Genomic DNA, 16,820 nt, shown 5'->3' with positions numbered 1-16,820 from the left:
AGATAGCCTAGTATGAACCTATGAACCTATATATAGATATATATATATATTATGTTCATGGGGGATGTCACTACACTGCTTGAAGTTAAAGAACTTCGCTGGCAGCTTAGACTCAATGCTGAAGCCCCCCAAGGGCTAACCGAAATGCTTAATGTCAAATGCGCTCTTCAATGGAAACGCTAACCACACACAAAAACATTTATATACCTTTATCTGTACTCGCATTTGAAAATTCAGTTGATATCTTTAGCATCATTTTGTATACTATATGATTTTAAGACAATATATCACCTTTAACCATACTATTTTAGTTGAACATTTTATTTTTCAAATGGCATGCTGCCTGTCTTACATCGGTTCCCATGACTACAGCTTTGTTTATAAGTGTTATCTGAATACACCCACTCAGTTACATTATTGTTATCTATTCATTACTCAGTATTGGATCATCATCACATTGGCACACCCTTTTCAGTGACATAGGTCTTTGTATATAATGGTTTGTTCTGACGATATTGTACATTCTGAAGAAGTTCTTTACACCAATAAAAGAACGAAAGCTTAGCACCTGCTCCATTTCTGTGGTACTTCTTGCTTTGAAAGGAAGCAATTTTTGAAGTGTGTTTTTAATAGATATAAATATGTATACATACATATATATATATATATATATATATATATATATATATATGTGTGTGTGTATATATATATATATATATAGATATATATATATAGATATAGATATATATATATTTTTTGTCTTGCTTGCACCAAGTATAAGGTAAATTGAGAGTTAGGTCTTTTCATATTTTATATATCATTTTTTAATTGTTGCCTATGCAAATATTTATGTATTTTATTTTTTATTTAAAAAAAAATTAAAAAATTTTTTAACAATAATATTGGTCAATGACATTACATGACTTTTGAATGTATGCATTTAACTGTTGTCTTGTGTTCAGTATGGTAGTTCTGAAGAAGTCTTTTACTAGACGAAAGCGCTTGACTGCTGTTTTTCACAAAAAAGTGGTTGCTGGTCTTATTGCCACCTTCCTGGGTTCATCCTTTTTTCCTTTATTGGTTTTTGTGTTTCTTCTGGCTAACAGTTAAACTAAGCAAGCAGGCAGTTAACATTTTAAGTTAAGCAATGTTAAATGTAGAACCATAACAGTCAGTGATTTTGTATTTGTTGCAAATTAATAACAAATGAGTGCTGCACTATTCAAATTAATAACAGAGTGGTGCACTAAGCCAACTCTTTTATGTTTGTCTGTCCGCTCCCACTGCCCGTTGACCATCAGTTTCCTTCTGGCTAATCAGTTCATACATTCTCTGTCATTGATTGTCATTTGTTAGACGACTGTTGGGGGGGGGGTCTTTGAGGGTTTTTCTTAGACCTACATTCCCCCATGCATGCCCAGATTGTTGAGCAAGAGGAGGATGTGCAATAGGTATCTGTCCTGGTGGTCTCTCACTTTGCAGGGGACATTGCCAGCAGGTAGCCCCCACCCTGTATCCTCAAGCATGTGATGTGGTTTCCCAAGTCTCCACTGGAGAAGTCTCACTTGCCTATGTGCTCCCTGAATGCCTGCTTACCCTCCTGTTCTTCATTCCTGTCCATCACTGCCTAGGTTCTTCAGTGCCAGAGCTGCTAATCAAACCCCCAGACTAAATCTTGATTTCACGTATCTCTTGTTTTGCATTGTGGAGTGATTCAGTCTTTCAGACAGTGCAGTATCTGGTTTTATGGGAGTCCAAATATTCTTTTTAATATGTAGAGGAGACTTTAATACTTTTCAGTGGGCTGTGGGAGGTTCAGTGTGGTAGTCTGAGAAAATAAGAACTCAAGAAATATCTTTCTGGAGAAGTAGGATGTTGCTGGTTGCCCAGCATGAAGGAGTAATTGTTTAGCTCCTTGTTCACACTTGGATTTGGTTTGGCCTGATTTTTCATTTGGTAAGAAATGGATGACCTGATTGTTTCCAAAGATGTGTAAATATCTCCTGCACAAATGGAAATGTGTAAGGAAGCATTGGAAAAGCTTTAATTGGATACAGTGTTGAAAATGCTTCAGAAGTCATTGGAGACTAAGGGATTACAAATTGGTTACAGCAGCAGGATAATCTTTCTAATGTGCAAGTAGAGGTTCAACAATGTAATTAATTCTATATTACAACTTGAATACAAAACAATGTTAACCAGCAGTTTGATTCATCAACTGGAAAAGGACATTATGCAGATGCTTGCTAAACTTGATTTATGGAGAACAGGCATTGCAGAGGGAATGTCCGACTATGTGGTATCCCTGAATCAATTCCTGAAAAAGATTTACTGCATTTTTTTTTACAATACTATATTGCTTGCAGTGAATGCCCCTACTGATCTAAAGTGGGATGTTGACAAGACGCATTGAGTTGGCGGGAGGAAAGACTAAGTATCCGAGGCAAGTGATTGTAAAATTGCATGCCTATAGCTCAAAAGAATTGGTTCTAAGTAATGCTTACCTTTTGCATGGGGTTTGTCTAGTTGGCTGTACTGTTTGTGTGTGTCAGTATTATTCTAAGGTCCTGTATCAAACCTTCTCATTGAGAAATGCAGTCCAAAGTGCAGAACAAAGTTGCAGGTGACCGCCACATGAACAGTCAGTGGATGTTTAGTTAGATGTTTTGGAAGTGGAAGCAACACCTGTAAAAGTGGACAACAAGAGAAGAAATGTAATCGTCCCAAGGGACAGAAGGGAAGTTCTCTATGCCTGTCAAGGATGTACGCTAGAGTTACTAATCATGGGACACTAGACAAGAAATCCAGTCACAAGTTTAAAGAATTGATTAACTAAGTGATAATTTTGGGCTTTTGAACAGGCTGTCTGACTTTATAGAGGTGTTTTGTGATGGATCTTTCATTTCAGTTATTTGAATATGCGTTTTTTTTTTTTATCATTGGTTGGAATGTACTGATAATAAATGTAATGTATGTATGTGGGTCTGTACAATAAGGCATGTGTACTGGCATTCAGGCATCATCATATACTAGCTTGGACTTTTTGTAAGATAATTTGTATTAATTCTTCTGTGATGAGTGTTTTATGATTTTAAGTATGCCAGTCTTTGGATTTCTGGTAAAGGATGAACCAGGCTGAACCATTTGACATGCCTTGGCATATGATTCAAAGGGTTTTATTTGCATTTATATAATTTTGTTAAAAATAAGTGAGATCTATAGTTAAAGCTTTTATGTATGCTGCTTTACAGTTTTATTGATCTCAGAGTGTGCCATAATTGTTGATAAACATGGTTCTTCTATGGGTGAGTTAATTATATTGGTACATGTATGCAGTTAATGGTTAACTGCATAGTTTAGTGATTACTGTTTTGTGGGCCGACACTAGTGGGACCATGGAGATGATCCACATTTTACTGTCTGTAAATTTCTTGACTATCAACATACCTTCGGGTCACAGAGCCAGGCATAGATCTTTTATGGATCCAGTGGTCCTATTGGACCCAGCCCAGGAAGGGAAGGATACAGACAGAAAATAGACAAGTATGGAGGGGAATGATATACATATTAATGTTGTCACTTGGGAATATATTAGGTGTTTGTTACCCTAGTAAAAGAGAGAAGATAAGATATAGATTGAAGAAAATAAAGGCTGGTATTGTTTTGTTACAGGAAATCATGCTGAATAGAAAGGAAGCACTAACACTGAGTGGGAAAGATATGACCTTGTTGGGATGTAGGGGACAGAAGAGGGGGGTTACTTTAATAATTCAGAATGGCGTGATAATGAGGATTTTAGGGATGAATGAGGATATTGAAGGTAGTTGTTTATTTTGTTTGATTAGAGATTGCTGCTTAAGAATGGCAGATTGCTATGTTACATGGGCCTAATTTTGATTCTCCTGAGGTTTTTTTTTTTCAGGGGCTTTATGAACATTCATTTTTTCCCCATTATGTTCAAGGGAACTCATAGGCAGGGATTTTAATTTGGAGACTGGCAGAAAGATAGGAAGTTTGCTGTTAGAGAGAGGAATGTTAGAGAAGCAAACGTGGTTTACATTTGGTTGGAGGGTGAAAGGTGGAAAGACATTTGGTGACTGCATCACCAAATGGAGAGTCATACCTTTTCTAGAAATGAGGGAAAATGGCCAAGTAGATTGGATAGATTTGTTGCTAGAGGTGAGGGACCTTTGCATGTAAAAAAAAAATGCAGGAAAAATCAGTAGAGAAGATATTCGCATACTTTAGTGACAATTATGTTTACAAGAGATCAACTGCACAAAATGGGATGGAAATGTGAGGGGTAAGGAGAATGCTCGTATATCTAGGAGCTTTTGTGATTTAATAGCTTTGGATGTGGAGTGGGTTTTCCACCAGTTGTGTGGTGGGATGCTTTTACGTGTGCGATTAGGGGGCATATTATGACCTTTGAGAGGCGTTGGAGGCCAGAGGTGGACAAGCAAATTAGGAAATGGGAAGATTACTTATGAAGATTGCAAAAACAGGTGAGTCTGTCTTCCTTATTCCCCACAGATGAGGCATTGCAGATTGCAGCTTTACAGGCTACGATAGAGGGGGTTTTGAGGTAAAATTGTGTAGAAAGAGATTTACTTAGCGCTCAAGATGTTTTCTGGGAATGAGAGAAGAAATCTGATAAGTAGCTGGCCAGCAAGCTGAAACATCATTGTGCAGGGAGCTTTATTACTTCACTATAGGGCCAGGATGGGAAAATGTACTGTGATTTATAACATATTAAGGACATCTATTGGAATTTTTTAAGGAATCCTATACATTGAAAATTCCTGTATCTCAGGGATGGGAAGATATCAGTGGTAAAAAAGGGGATTAGATAAGGGCATTCCCATAGATGAGGTTAAGACAGCTATACATACTGAAAATTCCCATATCTTTGGGTGGGGAGATGATGTCAGTGGTGTCTGAGGTACAGTAGAGGATTAGATAAGGACCTTTCCGTAGATGAGGTTAAAACAGCTATACATGGTATAAAGGTTAAGGAAATCCCCAGGTGGTGATGGTCTTGCTGCCAGTTTTTATAAGCAGCACCAACATGTGTTAACAACTTAAGCAGAGGTTTTTAACTGCAGAGCAAGAGCTTGAGGCTCTTCTGGGTTCTTTTTCCAAAGCATTGTTAGTATTGCTGCCCAAGACCAATGATGCTCAACATCCTGAAAATTACAGGGCTATCTTGTTAATCAATACAGATGCAAAAATCTTTGCTGCAATATTAGACAAATGGCTGCAGCCACTTTTATCCAGTATACTATCAGTTAGTCAAAAGGGTTTTGGTAAAGGATGGATAGCAGAAAAAGACTGGTGGCTGCTTCTCAAATTTCTTGTGATGATGATGACTCTGATGATGTTTCTGTGGTAGGAAATGAAAGCGCTAAGTCTGTTTTGTTTGTGTGGATACTTGTGAACAATTTAAATTGTATTCTGTACGTAATTTGCTATCGAGGTTGCCTTATTGGTCTTGGAAAACAACTGAAGTCTGTGGTGTTATTGGTTTTTCTTCTTCAGTCGTTCCATTTTGGATTATTAGTTTAAAATAAATAACTGGCCTTTATTGTAATTGGGTAAAAACTTTTCAGATCATCAGATCAGAGTAGGAACAGTCGAAAATAGTACTGGGAAGTGACAGGTGGCTTGGAAACTTGAAACAAAGCATCTAGAACTGAAAACGATGACAGTGGAATGCAAAATACTTTTTAATTTTTGCGGTGTTATACAGCCAGATTGGGTATTTATTGGGATCAGGTAGGATTAGTTTAATCCAGATGTTGATTCTTCTGAAAATATATGTGTAGATATCTTTCTCCTACTAGATCTATTCCGGTATGGCTAGATAAGTTGCAGTATCTGCGTGGTAGATTACTAAAGTTAGATTGCATCTACTTAAAAAGTAGAAGGATGGGGGGATACCAGACTTGGACTTTTTGCTCTGTCTGCAGCTTTAAGGGTTATATGGTCTGATAAAGAATGTCGGGAGATAGAGCTAGTTAAGGAGAAGGGAATAGTTTCATTTGATAAGAGTAAAAAAGGATAGAATATCTTTCTCAAGGGAAACACTTTTATTTGAGTCTACATTGCACTCTAGTGTTTGACAGAATCACAATATTAGAATTGCAGGGCAGCAAGTTTTATTAGAGATGGGCAGCAAAAGGTATTGGATGGGTGACAAAACTATGCATCACTAATTTGGAAGGAGACTTCACCTTCATGGACTGGCCAAACTTCTTTTTTAACACCTTTATTGAATTAGACTTAGACGAACCTACATTTGCATAAAAGAAAACAAACCATATTAACACGTTCACAGTTACAAATATGCATCATATACATTTTTTATACATTTATCATCAATCCAGCATTATATAAATTATTCCCTTAAACCTTGTTCCGTTCCTCTTCTAACATATTATTCTGCATGCATTGTTTCCACAATTGCCAGTTTTTTTTTTCCTATGTAGTTTGCTCCTGTTCTTTTCAAAAGATCCCACTAAATTCTTTTCTCTCTCGTAACAATAGTCACTACAATACAATAGGTTTAGACTTTTGATTTCCATTTCCTGGTAATTGATGTTCTGGCAGCCACCAGAATGACACTTAACAAGGCCTTACTATATCAAGGCAGTTCAGATCGTGCATCCCAGATCAAAAAAAAAAAAAAAATTCTTTAGTAACACCCATTTGCTCACCCAATATTTCTGACAGAGTACTTTGTAGGGAATTTTAAATTATGCCAACCCACTTCTTGTTGTCCCCGGTTAGGGGTGGCCACAGTGGAACTCCGGTCCGCTAATGATTGGCAGTAGATTTTCACGAATGCTGAGGTGCCAGCTCGATGTTCAACCTTCAATGAAGGCACGCCCATTTACGTATGTCTTTCGAACGCCCACCCAACCACGGGGAGAGGACATGCAGACTCCACACAGAAGGCACTCCCTGCACTCCAGCGAATTATCGAACGAGAGAACCTCTTGCTGTGAGGCAACAACGCTACTGCTGCACCACCACGGAAGATATAACCCATGCTCCCAGTTATCCCCATCACACCACCAACATTTGCCATCTAGCTAAGGAAAAATTATTTGGAATCTGCTTGGGGTATAAAAATACCTATACAAACACTTCCAGGAAAAAATGCTAAATCTTCTAGACTTTGTTACATACTTGGATGCCATATAAACACCATCCCATTGTTTGTTTGAATTGCTTATTGACCATCTCTTTCCCATCATTTTTAACCTTCTGTAATTGATTAATATAGTTATTGCACAATATTTTATATGCCTTGCTAATTATCCCATTTTAACAGCAGCTTCTGTTCTACATTCAACTAAGTCTTACCAGAGCAGGTCTATCACTTTGGATTCCCCATCCATTTCTCTGTGCTTATATTCGATTTCTCTGTGCTTATATTCTATCAGTCCCTTGTAGGGAAAGCAGCCTCTAGCCTGCAGTCTAAATGTCAGCTTAGTCTCTTCCCACTTTTACCTTTCTCTCTCTAGTTATTTGCTGCCAATACCTTGGTTCCTTTGCCAGTGTTCTTGCGTAAATTTCTGCTCTTCTTTCCTTTTCTCAGTAGCCTTAATTACAGTCATCTATATCTGCAGAATTTCCTTTCTTCATTCTTGTATTGGAGAGAGACTACATTTTCAGGGACAGTGGGCAAAATGATGTGGGCAGGTAGGGTAAGGCTAACACTAAATTGGTCTGCTAATCTTCTTCTTTCACTTTTCCTGGTTAGGGGTCACCACAGCGGATCACTGTGTCTGCTCATGATTGGCAGTGGAGTTTTACGGTGTGGAGTTGCCAGCCCGGCGCCTAACCTTCTACAGAAGGCACACATGCACGCACTCATGCCTATGGCCAATTTAGTGTGTCCAATCCACCTACAGCATGTCTTTGGGATGTGGGAGGAAACCGGAGCACCCGGAGGAAACCCACTCAGCCACAGGGAGGACATGTAGACTCCGCACAGAAGGCACTCCAGCCGAGGATCGAACCGGAGAACCTCTTGCTATGAGACAGCAATGCTAACCGCTGCACCACTGTGGCCGCCCACTAAATTGGTCTGCTAATATATTGGTTATATTCCTAGGCTTGGAATGTGTGATGTTGTACATGAGCTCAGTGCATTTTGAACATTACTGCTTGATTTCCTTGTATAACTGAAGAACGATGTGTAGTTTCCTTTGGTTTCTGTAGCAGCCTTAAGCACATACTTTACCTTTCCAATAGTGCTCTTAAGTTCCTTGCTGGCATGTTTCATTGTGCTCTTGTGCTAGGGAGATGGGATTTTTTACAATGTTTCATTTTCCTTTTGTTATAGAGTTTATACAGGTGCTCCACTTGAGAGGTTTATTCTTGGCTTTACTATTATCTTTGGGGAAGATAGGTGCACTCTATACAACTGTTTAAATGCTGGTAAAAATTGGAGATGAACATGACAGCTCTCTCAGTTGTGTCTATTTGTAGCAGATTGGTAGGAATTTTGCATAGGTCTTCTACATGTTGGGGTAGGTTTACATTGGAGAAGTACCTGAATATAGTTTCAGTGATGGAGGTGGTACCGTTAAGATGTGTGGAAATGCATGGTGATGTAACCGCAGGAACTACATGGTTAATGGGCAGTTCAAGGATACAAAAGCCCCTAGTGAGTAGTTTTACAATTTGCTCCAGTGCTTTGATATTAGTCTAGGAAACACTGAGCATATCCATTTATAGAGATGTAAGTGCGATAGTGCTTGGATAATTAAAGTCTCCCATCAAGAAAGTATTTGGCTTGATATTTAACCCCCCTCAGTGGTATTAAAGTAATTTGCATGATCCCTGGGTGAAATTGCTGAGGATCTGAAACTTTTTATCCTGAGAAAAATGACCATTTTTTTTTGCTAAACATCAGATCTTCTGTGATGTATGCACACTCAAAGATAGGACAGTCTTATTTTGCAGCCTTCAGTAAGCAAAGGTGCCAATTTTATATAGTTTGTGTTTGTGCAAGCACCTATATACATGAAAGGTGGCTTTTAAGAATGACCAATGGAGCTTTGGTTTGATGAGATGACTCCCCTAGCTTGTCAGGGTATGCAAAAAGACATTCTCCAACCAAATTGAGGTTTGCAGAATGTGTCTTTCTTCATGACGGACTACCTTAAATACTATGCAGTTATGCCAGATGATATGTTTGATCACCTAATTCAGATGTATTTTCTCAGTTGTTGAATTATGATGCCCATTTCCTTATCCCACAGTTTTCAGTATTTGTGAATATATATTAACCATATTTGCTTATTTCAGTGTTCTAGTTCTCTGTTACTAAATGAAAATGTGTGTTCATTTTGACAGGTTATAGAAACTTTAAGAACAGAAATTGAACAGCAGTCTAAATCATTACATGCCATAGAACAGACACTGAAGGAGAAAATTGTCGAAACTGATGACATGAAGAAAACAATGGAAGAAAAGGTTTTTTTACATATTAAAATAATTTCTGATGCATTTATAAAGTGTGAATTTTCAGATTTATATTTTGTAGGCAGAAAGTTGTGGCAAGGAAAATCTTCCTTGGACTGCAAATCAAAAAAATCTCCTCACCATATACTCCTCCCAGCTCTACAGAGTAATCTGAAGAATTTCATTTTTCATTCACACTTCTTTTTCTGATCTTAATATACTGGATACTAATTGTGGCTTTCCTTTGTTTTCAGTTCAGACTGTAAAAACCTTTTTTTCTCCTAACAATAACTTCTTACCATTTTGTCATTAATTGAAGTTAGTCAAGTTTCTGCTACATTTTTCAGTTTTGTAAACATTGTTATGGGCAGAATATTACCTCCATGAATGAGTACAAATTTTCTTTAATGTTTTGCACAGTCGGGCACAGGATTTTTTATCATAGGTTCATAGGTGTGTACTAGACTAATGGCCCTGGAGTCTTTACAAGCCTAGCCCATTCTAATTGTTCTAATTGAACCACATTTTACCATAAAGCAAAGATGTTGTATGGTACAAGTAAAAAAAGGGCTGTGATTACATGGAGTTAACCTTGACTCTCTCTCTCTCTCTCAATATAAATAAATAAACAAATATATATATATATATATGTATATATATATATATATATATATATATATATATATATATATATACATATACATATACATATATATATATATATATATATATATATATATATATATACATATATAAAATGGGTCCACTTTGAAATTTTGAAAGCTCAAAATCTCGAAATTCAAAAGACTGAGTCAAAAATCTCAAAAGTTCAAAATAATAAAAACACAAAATACTGAATCTCATAATATCGAAAAAAATACAGGACACCAACACTTACTATACTCCAGCATAAGTACATACAGAAACAAATAAGACAAACCATATTAGTCTACTCCAACTATAAGAGGGGGGCAAGCCCCCTGCACCCTCCCACTATTTAAATATATCAAGTCTGAGATTACACTTCATTACACTAAGATGAGTTATGTTGTAGTATAGCAAATTAAAAGGGAACATGACTAAGGTTACAAAAGACAGTCATAAATATAAATATATATAATCTCATTAGAAGGTTTTCTTTCAGTGCTATAAGAAAGCACTGATCTCTGGAATAGTGTGATCTCTGCAGGATTGTAATCTACATGGTGATTGTTTGTTTTGCATTGTGCTTATAAGAATGGTGGTTGAATGAGGGAACTGAACCCATTGCCACCTTGCAGGGACATCAAATATTTGACAGTTTACAAGCTGTCAGTAAGGGGTTGCAACCACCTATTAGCTTGTAGACTGTAAATATAGAATGTGTTATTTTTCATAGGTTCATAGGTGTGTGTTAGGCTAATGGCCCTGGAGCCTTTACAAGCCTATAGAAGTGCCCTGGCATCGTGCGTGCCGCCCGACGTTAGTTCCCACTGCCTCTATCAAGTAGAGCCACTGGAGTGATTCCCAGAGTGAACTTTCTATTACCCATCCACTCATCAAGATTTCTCTTGAAGAGGGTCAGCAAGGTGCTTTGCTTGACATGTTTGGGAAGTCCAGAGCATGGGCAGTCTCTGGTTGAGGAACCTGTCCCTGCAGCATGTTCTGTTGATTGTGGCAATGAGATTGAGGTCTCTGGAGTGTGTGGTGTGGAAAGATTGGGATTTCTTTACATGTAGCATTTCTAACACAGCTGGGTCAGACATGGCTTTGTATGTCAAACAGAGATCACCTCTAAGTAGGCGATATGAGACCGCGTATAGCTGGAGTCTTTTGAGTCTGTCCATGTAGGACATGTGTTTAACGCATTTGATCCTCCTCTTGAGGTACTTCTCTGGCCTCTCCAGCTGTTGCAGGTGTCTAGTGAGGTACATGCCAAATGAGGCATTATACTCTATGATTGGTCTAATGAGGGAAGAGTAGAGAGAGAGAGACGATGACCTCTTTCTTCCTGGATGAAAAATCCTAGTAGTTGGTATAAAAAATCATTGTCAAACGTCCTAGCTCCATAAAGACCAAGTTTCATTGAAACTCCAGCACCATATCACCTTCAGTCATGTTTTCAACAGCTACCTTCTCAAATCCAATACATCATACTTTTCTACAAATAAGTGTTTTAGTAACTGGTAATTCTGTAGTCAGGCACACCGATTATTAGGTCGGAGAAAGACAAGAGTATCTGGGAGTTTTTTCATTTGCCAGAGTCTCTCTTCAAGAGCCCTTCAGATCTCTTCTCCTAACCAGTATGACTAGTACATGGTAGCAGTCCACATAAGAGTGAATGACATGAGACACAAAACCCTGAAGGGTATGCATAGAGACATGTCAGAACTCATTCTCTGTGCATGTCACAAATGCTAGCCACACAATGGGCCTGAGTGGACTTTTTCCTTCTCTAAGAATAATGCTTAGGTACAAAAAAAAGATAATTGTCTTAATCAGTAGGCTAAATGGTTGGTGTCATTCCAGGGTAGTCCAGTACGACTCAGCATGGGATGATATGCTCAGGAGTCCTACTTGCTTTGAAAGAAATACTGGCCTGCACATGTTGTTCCAAGACTTCTGCATACTGGCTAAAGCCTTTGCTTCCCCCATAGTGCCTTAGGTAGAGTTCAGCAAATGGACATCCCAACATAACTAGCATATCAAATACAATGCAGGATTACATTAAGATGGATCTGCTCAATGCCAGAAGTGTCCACAGTGAACTCTGCCTGACCTTGAGGTTGTTGTTTTTTTGGAACGTATACATATCTATGTAATTACTGAAACTCCGTTTAAATAACCAGAAAACAGTTTCTCCATAACTGGGTTTTGCACTTAGCATCCCTGAATAACCAGTGACAACTGTAGTGATGTCTCCATATTTGTAGGTGACAATATCACCTCTAGACAGATCCCCAGAGACCAACAAATTGAATTCATTGAACTCCAAGTATCATTAAACAGAACCAACTACAAGTTTTATAGCTTGTTACAGGACACCCTCTATATCCCATGAAAATCATGTAAACTTCCTAAATGTACTTTATGAACTCCCTATAAAAAGCACTCCATTATATTTTGCAAGACTTTAATTACTTATCACTAAGCTGGAATATCTATACCAGGATATGCCCAAAAGTTCTTAAATTTAATAAACAAAAAACATTCTGAGCAGATTGCTAAACCTATTCGAGGACAATATTCTTGACCTGGGCCTTACAAATGTAGCTTCTTCATGTACTATTCCCCTGGTAACTTCTTTCTTCAGTTTTGTCAGATCATTCAGTATCGTAGTCTCTGCACACTGAAACAAATATCCTAGAATTCATGGATCTCAGACATACTAATCTCATCAAATTCTATGACGAAATTTCAAATTGTGAATATAGCAGCATAAGCCCAGATGTTGCCATAGCAGTTCTCGTAAGAAAGGAGTTCTATCCCTACTTGGATAAATATGTAGAACTGGCAGTCCCAATCAGATCTAAATATAATGGGAAATTTTAAAAACAAATTACCCTGGCAGACCACCAATATAAATAAACTCCATAATAAAGAAAAAAACTCCTTAAAGTATACAGCAAATCAAAAGACTCTCGTATCCAGGATAACATCAGAAATTTGACTAAAAACCTGAAAAAAATTAGGTCTACTAAAGCAGCCTATTAACTTAAATTAGCATCTGAAATGAGGGACAATTAGAAATGCTCTTTTAGCTGTGTTAGGAATCACACCTAGAATTGCTCGGAACCTATAAATAATCGTATCATCTACTTTGGTCCAGAGGGCATTGCTAACCTACCCTAGCAATCAAATTCCATACACATTTTACACCAGAGACAAATAGTCAAAGTTGACTTATCTTTGCATTTACTCAGACTCCCCACCATAATTTAAAGAAAATGCACTAAAGTTGCCCTCCAAGAATTAAAAAAATGCTTTCTTCAAGTGATCTGATAAACATACCTGACTGTTTAATAAACAGTACTAAAAGCCATAGAGCTACTCCATAAATTATTTAATATGAGTTTATTCACTGGCTTTGGGCCTCAGGATTGGTGCACAGTTGTAGTAATGCCACTCCACAAGCAGGACCCCACTTCTGACCTTTGGTATTGTAGTATCATCATCCTTACTAGTTATGGAGCACATAACTGACCTGGTTAACTATGATATTAACTCTCATGACACTAGACTTACTGAAGGGTGGCTCTATTGAGGGTGTATCCTGTCTAATGTGCCTGGTTAACTTTGAAAAAGTAACTCAAGCTGTTGAAAACTGTTATACTGTCTACATGGTATACATTTCTCCGGCCAAGGCATTTGACACCATCCCAGTGCTAGCATAGGGATCTGCTTATAATGCATTAAGCTTATCATGGTATAAGGTAGATAGCAAGTTTGCTAAAAGACTTGAGTCCACATGGTGCAGGCATCTGGTTGCCTTAGAGAGAATGAATTGGATCAATGTGTTTTGTAGGGCTCAGTAATATGATCTACTTTGTTTGGCACCAAGACCTCTGTTTAACCAGGTTCCAAGATGACTGTAAACTGGGCATTATTGTCAAGTCCACTTTTGATGTTCAAGCCCTTCAGTAAGAACTTGCACACATAAACACTTAGTGTACAAGAATCACTCAAATTAAATGCTAAAGCACTATATTGTGACATTTGGTAGAAAAACACTCCCTCAGAAAACAACATAGACAGCACCCCACATCAAAATGAGAATATTTTTAAAACCTTTGATCATCATGTAACTACAGTAGTCAAAATGTCCTATTTAATGCAGCTACTTACCAAAGGAATACCATCCCGATCTAAAAAGGTCATCCCCCTTGTATTCAGAATTGATTAGGCCAGTTACCCTTTACAATGTACCTCACTAGACCTATCAAACAACAAGAAAGACACCAGAGATTCCTAACTAAGATCATGGCTTAAAAACCTTAAGCTATCAGGAAAGACTGGAAGCACTGTTCCTATATTCAGTATCTTGGTCTCCTAAGGGGAACTATACGTCTCTCATTTTATACATTAGGGAGGCTGCAGTTTTGGATTTCTTGAATTATCCACAAATTAAATAGCGCCATAAATATCAGAATCAGAGATCTAAATCTTCATCAGCAAAGAAAGCCTGGTTGATAGAGATTTCATTTGTAGCACTTTCTCTGCATGCTAAATAAACTCCCAGTACAGATTAAGCCACATGATGCATTTACTTTCTTCAGATCAGAACTGGATGCAAATTATTATATTCACAAAATCACCCCTGCCTTGAGTGGCCTAGCATTCCTCAAAAAGCAGGTATAATCTAAGGGTCAAGAACTTGCAAAGGCATACCTGGCCACAAGACTCAGTTGCTTTGGATTTCCTTTTATCCTATTAAATGCAATCACATTTGTGCCACTTCCTTGTATGTCTTATGAATGATTTCAGTTTAAAAAATTTGCAGTAATTTTGTAGTTAGACTTTCAGTGAAAAAGTAAGAATGATAGTGGTTTGTGAATGGAGTTAGACCTTGCAAACATTTTCTAACAGTGCTGTTTGTGTGGTCAGAGTTTACAGTTACTTACATCTACACTGCTAAAATGAAAACTTTGACATGCCCTGGTGAGTCTGTTTGCATCTTTGTGATGTAATTTTATAGCTTCATTGTTTTGCGTTTAGTTAGTCCATTATTTTGTTACTTTATATGTCGACCTTCAAACAGAGGGGGATGCATAGTTTATGATAAATTGAATGCTTGGGTTATGTAGCATTTCCATCCCAGCAAATTTAGAGAATCTGATTCCTTGAATTGCTGAGAATAACTGCTTAATTCCTGGTGTTGTACAACAGTCTATATTTGGTGGGATTTAACTGGATAGACTTCCTTGAGACTTTGTCTTCAGTGTGGAAAGCCTCCTTCATTTCCCATGGCTTGCCAGTACTTGTGTCTCCATCGCTACCAGCCAGTTAAGCCCCACTGCTGGGTCTGATGTTACCATCTGAATACGTTTAGTATCTACCTAATCTGGACCAATGAAACTCTAATTTCCATTTATGAGTGCTGGGAATGGCTGTTGTGGGCAATGTAATGGATTTTAGACTGGAAAATGCTTTTTCCTTATTCCGTCTCTACAACGGATGTCTCCCTTTGGGGTATCTAGAGCATACACTGATGCCACTTTATATAGATAGATATCTGTGACAGAAGCAGACAGTAATGCTCAAACTAACATACCCCCTCCACATAACCACTGGAAGTTTCCTGACATACCCCCACCAAATAATCGCCCATAGACTGCATAGTGGGATGTCCCACACTAAGGTAAGTATTTAGTTTGCTCAGATGTTAGATGTATGTAAATTATAAAGTTCATAATTAGTGTTTCAAAATAAATGAATGAAATCTTTTTAAATGGATGGAAGTCTGAGAGTAGACAGTTTTTTGATTTGGCCTATTTATCATTGTCTTGTGTGACAATTGCACTTTTTTGTCAGTAGGATTCCAATAGTTTTCTTTTTTTTTTTTTTTTTTTTTTTTTTAAATTTCCTGGTGTTCTATTCTCACTATGAGATTTTTTAGAATCAGTTTAATACCCTCTCCCCCAGATAACAAGAAAGCCTGTTAATAAAGAATTATTGACAGAAAAAAGAAAGAAATGTGCTAGACTGACAAGTTATATCTGGAAATTTCTTCTTTGGGGGTGTAGTAATTTGAGGATGATATCAAATCAGTAACAGTTTGCACTGATTCAAGTGTATGGGCTGGTACAAATGTGATCCCGTTAGAAAGCAAATGTTATGCCATAGGTGCAAGTACACCAAAGTCTGAGTACTTACCTGTGTGGTTGACCCATGCACCCATTACTCCATTCCTCATGGATGTTGAATCTTGGCATGTTCTCCATCTACTTATGTTGTGGAGGTGTACCGAAATGGATAAGACATGAAAGGGTTTGGAACATATGGAAAATACTTCTCTAAGTAGAAGCTGTTTTGTTGGGTGGGCATGTCAACAACTGGTGTGGAAATTCATGCTCCATTAGCAATGGAAGCTTCCTTTGAAAGTGTGATGGATTATATAGAAGAGTCTGTGTCTTGGGCTAGGAAAGTTTTTTTTTTTTTTTTGCCAGAAAGTTATTTCTGATATTTTGGAGTTTTCTCAAAGTCTGTCTGTCTATCTTTCAACAGTGTAACATTGTCCAGTGTATCATATTTTATACCTTTTTCAAAAATAGGAAGTTAGGTGCTTGATTCATAGATATTCCAAGGCCACTGAGTCTCATGACCATTCTCACCTTGTGAGGACCCTCTCTAAGGTAGCCCCTCCT

At 37.7% G+C, this 16,820-nt stretch overlaps 1 protein-coding gene across 1 annotated transcript in view; it reads left to right on the top strand.

Annotated features, from left to right (window-relative positions):
- Positions 1-16,820, top strand: part of LOC122797101 (kinesin-like protein KIF20A) — a 359,272-nt gene that overhangs the window by 302,802 nt on the left and 39,650 nt on the right. Inside the window, exon 11 of the mRNA XM_044065898.1 lies at positions 9,370-9,489. Coding sequence (XP_043921833.1) covers positions 9,370-9,489 — 120 coding nt within the window. The remainder of the gene's footprint in view (positions 1-9,369; positions 9,490-16,820) is intronic.

This window comes from Protopterus annectens, chromosome 3.part0, assembly GCF_019279795.1.
Source record: "Protopterus annectens isolate FY-2018-M chromosome 3.part0, PAN1.0, whole genome shotgun sequence".
NCBI classification, from domain to species: Eukaryota; Metazoa; Chordata; order Ceratodontiformes; family Protopteridae; genus Protopterus; species Protopterus annectens.
This window is presented reverse-complemented; position numbering and strand designations above follow the sequence as displayed.